Raw genomic sequence first — 4,217 nt, 5'->3', positions numbered from 1 at the left:
GGGCCGATGCCGGCATTTGAGTTGGAGGGGAGGGGAGGGGAGGCATGGGGGTGGCAGGTCGGCAAGAGGACAAGGTGACTTGTATGGCAGGCTTGCATTGCACTATGGGCCTGCAGTAATCTTTCTGATACATCCAGGAACCGGATGGCAATGCGCCTGGCGTGGTGAGTTTGCGCTTTCTTGCTCTTGCCCGCTTGTCGCTGGATGCTGCTGCACCGTACAACAGGAGCTGCCGCAGGGCTCTGCACAATTTTGTTCGCCCGCTCTTGCTCTGTCCCAGAATATTCATAATATTTCATCATCTCTGAATAATTTACGCTACCATATCTACGTCGTAGATGCCGCACGGCTCTCCATGCTAGGCTGACCGAGCAACAGGAGTGGAGAGGCACCAGGATGGCGGTACTGACCGTAACTGCAGCTATAATATTCTTTCCATTATGGCCCATCTACCTGGTGAGCGTGGTGCCGGGTGCGGCGCACAACAATGCGTCAAACTTGCACCAGCTGGCCCCTTGTGCAACCCGCCAAGCAATTACATGATTAATACGGGTATTCTCATGAGGAAACTCATCTGCGGGCTCTCGATTTCGGAGGATTGGCATGTGCGGGCCTTGCCGCGGCGCCACCTCCTCGCCACGCGTGCAACTACCCCAGACGTACCGCTGCGCCGTTCGCCGCGTGCTGAGCATGCTGTCGATACAGGTGGGAGAGCATGCACCGAGCCGCAACGCATCCCTCGCCGCTGCGCAGGTCCTGGCCGGAGCGGTGCTGTACGCGCGCCTTGTGCTGGCAGTCGGCGGGTGGCTCGGCCTCCCCCTGTGCAGCTCCCGCCCCTCCGCGCCGCAGCCGCAGCCGCAGCCAACCGCTGACGCCAACGCCGACGTCTGCGGCGCCCCACGGCCCCCCGGCTCGCTCCGCCTGTCGCGGGCCGGCAGCCGCGGCTGCCCGTGCCCTTGCCCGGCCGCTGCGCACGCGCTGTCTGCAGCAGACCCGCTCTCCCCGATGCGGCGGTGGTGGGCCTCGGCCGACGCCGCCTCTGAGGCTTCCAGTGCCACCAGGATGGGCGCCGACGCGGCGCCGCGGCGGCGGCCGCGGACCGCGCTGCAGCAGGCGAGCGAGGGCGCCGACAGCTGTTGGTCTCCCCCGTTTTCGCCGCGGTCGGCAGCGTCGTCGGGCGCCACGCAACCAAGAGGAAGCCAAGGCGGCCTGCGCGGCAGCTTCCCCGGCTGCGCCGGCGCCTCGAGCCGCCGGCCGCACAGCAGCTGCGCCGCGTCCGTCGCGGGCGCCCGCCCGCCGGCCGCGCTGCGCCGCGCCAGCAGCGTCTGCGCCGGTGGCCACAGCGCTGTCGGCGGCGGCCGCCGCAGCCTCGTCGGCGCCGCCGCCACCCACCGCTCTGTCGCCTGCGCCGGCTCGCTCGCCGCGGCCTACGGCCGCCTCCGCGACCGCGCCGCCGCACTGCGCGGAGCGCAGCGCGCGCTGCGCGGAGCGCAGGCCGCGTTCGAGTCGGAGCGGCGCCGCGCGGAGGACGCCGGCTTTGAGCGCGACGCCGCCGCGACGCAGCAGCGGCTCGAGCTCATGTCTGCACGGCGCTCCTTGGACGCGCGATCCGCTGAGCTGGCGCTGCGGTTGGACGCCCTGGACGACGCGTGGAACGACCTCATGGAGAGGGAAGAGGCGTCAAGCGCGCGCGCGCGGTCGCTGACTCAGCAGGCCGCGCTGCTGGAGGCCGTGCGGGCGCGCGTCGAGGCGGCTGAGGCGGAGGTCGGGCGGAGGGAGGGGGCGGTGGACGATATGCACGAGACAATAGCCGCAATGGCGGCGCTGGTGGCCGGCGGGGAGCCGACGGATGCGGCGGTGGTGGCCTGCTGGCTGGAGCAGCTCAAAAAGCTGCGCGCCGCCCAACACACACGCAGCGACAGCGACAGCGCCGCCGGCGACGGCTTGGGCGGTGATGAGGGCGCGGCGGCGGCCGCCGCGGCGGCCGCGGTTGAGGCGATGGCGGCGGGGCCGCCGAGGCGGGCGGGGGCGCGGCAGGCGGGGCTGATGGTGAGCACGACCTGCATGGAGGAAGGCGCGCCGGCGGCCATTCAGTCGCCGGTGGTGGAGGCGCCCACCCAGCCGCCCGCTGCCGGCGGCGCCGCGGTAGCCGCGGCCACCGCGCCGGCGGCGGCGCAGCCGCAGCGGTTGATCCCACGGTCGCAGTCCGCCCACCTGGGCGATGGGCCGGTTGCGGCGGCGGTGGCGGCGATTGAAGGCAGGCGTGCCAGGTCGCTCAAAGTCAAAGTGTCTGTCGGGGTCGACGATCTGAGCCTACAGCCGTTTCTGGGCGAGGCGCACTGGTGGCCGGCGTCGCCGCTGTCTTCGTGCGGCGGCGCGGGCCCCAGCAGCGGCGGCGGCGGCGGCGGCGCGCCGTGGATGCAGTGAGGGACAGGACCCGCCATGGCGTCGAGCGGCGGCGAAGCCTGCTTCTTTCATGGTGCAGCGGCGTCCCAGGGTTGTGCTGGTTGCAGGGTGGTTTCGCACGCCGCTCATGTGCGTGTCCGACAAACGACACGAATCGCCGCTTGACTGGATCGCCAGCAGCAAAAGGGCGTGTGCCTTGCCGCCGCTATCAAAGCGGCTCTTGCGGGCCTCCTGCATCCTCCTGAGCGCTTTCCTCCGAGTCATGCCGGTGAAGCAAGAAAGAGCGCCTCATCGCGCCGCCAACCGAGCAAGCCCGCCTGGGCCCGCGAGGACGGCGCGGCGGATCTCGTCCAGGGTCAAATTGCAGCGCGCCTGTGTCCTGTTCGAACCCATCTGGCTTTGAATACCTTTTGTTAGATGTTGAGTTGCAGCTTCCAGACACCGACGGATTCGAACGTCTTACAAACCTCCACACTGTACATGACACTTGCACCGCGCCCAAAATCAGGGTTTGCTTGCCATTCTGTATCCAAACGCACGGCCCCGCCGCTCTGCGCCTCTGAATTCCCCGCAGCCCCCGCAACGCCTGATTCTGCAGCGCGCGACCACCCAGCGGCCGCGGCCGACTGGCGCCAGCGCCGCGCGCACCAGCCGGCCCCCCATCCCTAGGCAGCCATCAATGCGTGCAGCACCTTTGTGCGAGAGCTTCTGCGCTTTTCCGGTTTGACCTTAGTAGCCTCGAGCAGACCAGCTGCTTTGCCTGTGCCGGGTTGTTGCAAACCCCCTCGTTCTTCCACATTCTTTGCGTTCTTGGGCGCCCCTTGACCCTCACTTTTTGACTGCCCCACCAACCCTCGCCTCGCCTTTGCTTTCTTGTCATCACCGGCGCGCGCTGGCCTGCCGCGCGGCGGCTTTCGTGGTTCTGGCCTGCTTACACACGCCTGTGTGCTCTTGTGCGTTCAGGACATCCCAAAGCGATCCCTTTTTGCTCCACGCCACCTGGGGCTGCGTGCACTGCTCAGTTCGTCAGCTGTGTAACTGGTGGCCAAGCGTCGATGCAGGGGCACATTGGGATGGGGGCGTGCACAGACGTGCACCGATGCATGAGGTCGAACACATCACAAAAAAGGTCGCATCCACAGCTGAGCCCGCTCAACTCTGGTTGCCGGGCCAGCGGCGGGGAGGGGGGGGCGCTGGCAGCAGCGGGGAACGATGCCGTCAGTCCTTGGAAGGGAAACCGAATCTAGAGATGGCGCACATTCCAGGCGGGTGGCACGGGCCCTTCTCCGCCGGCGCCGCACTCAATCTCACCAAAACACAGCAACAAGCCGAGGCGATTCGGACCGAACGCCCGTGCACAGCATGATAGGGTTGCAATCGCTGAGTCAGAGGCCACAAAGAGCGCCAAACCTGCGACGCACACAGGCCAGCAAAAGGAGCGGCGAGCGTGCACGCACCAGGGCGCGCGTGCCAACCTGCAAATAACCATCCCATGCCACAAGCCATTGCGCCCTGCTTCAGTCTTTTATCTGTACCAGCTCATCACACCACACAGCGGCAGGCAGCTTCGCCACGCCCAACCTGCCTGCGTCTACGGCTGGCGGCCTGGCAAGCCCCGTTCAGAACCGCCCTCCAAGGGCGCGGCACCGACGCCGCCATCCTCATCATCGCCGCCGCCGTGGATGCCCCCTGCGTACGCGTAAACTGTGAACACCCTCGACGTGAACGCCGCCACCGAAGGCGCACGCGTCGCGGCGGCGCTACCAGTGCCGCCAGCCGCCGCCGGCCCCGCGCCCGCCGGAGACGGCGGG

At 68.1% G+C, this 4,217-nt stretch overlaps 1 protein-coding gene across 1 annotated transcript; it reads left to right on the top strand.

The window, feature by feature from the left end:
* Nucleotides 1-690: 690 nt before the first annotated feature.
* MNEG_14595 (hypothetical protein) lies at nucleotides 691-2,427 on the top strand (the record flags this gene model as incomplete). The annotated part of the gene is made up of 1 exon (XM_014036933.1): nucleotides 691-2,427. One exon carries the CDS (start codon nucleotides 691-693, stop codon nucleotides 2,425-2,427), a length of 1,737 nt encoding a protein of 578 aa, XP_013892387.1.
* Nucleotides 2,428-4,217: the final 1,790 nt, after the last annotated feature.

Source organism: Monoraphidium neglectum (genome assembly GCF_000611645.1).
Source record: "Monoraphidium neglectum strain SAG 48.87 unplaced genomic scaffold scaffold04610, whole genome shotgun sequence".
Taxonomy (NCBI): domain Eukaryota; kingdom Viridiplantae; phylum Chlorophyta; class Chlorophyceae; order Sphaeropleales; family Selenastraceae; genus Monoraphidium; species Monoraphidium neglectum.
The sequence above is the reverse complement of the archived record's forward strand: the minus strand, read 5'-3'. Positions and strand labels throughout refer to the sequence as shown.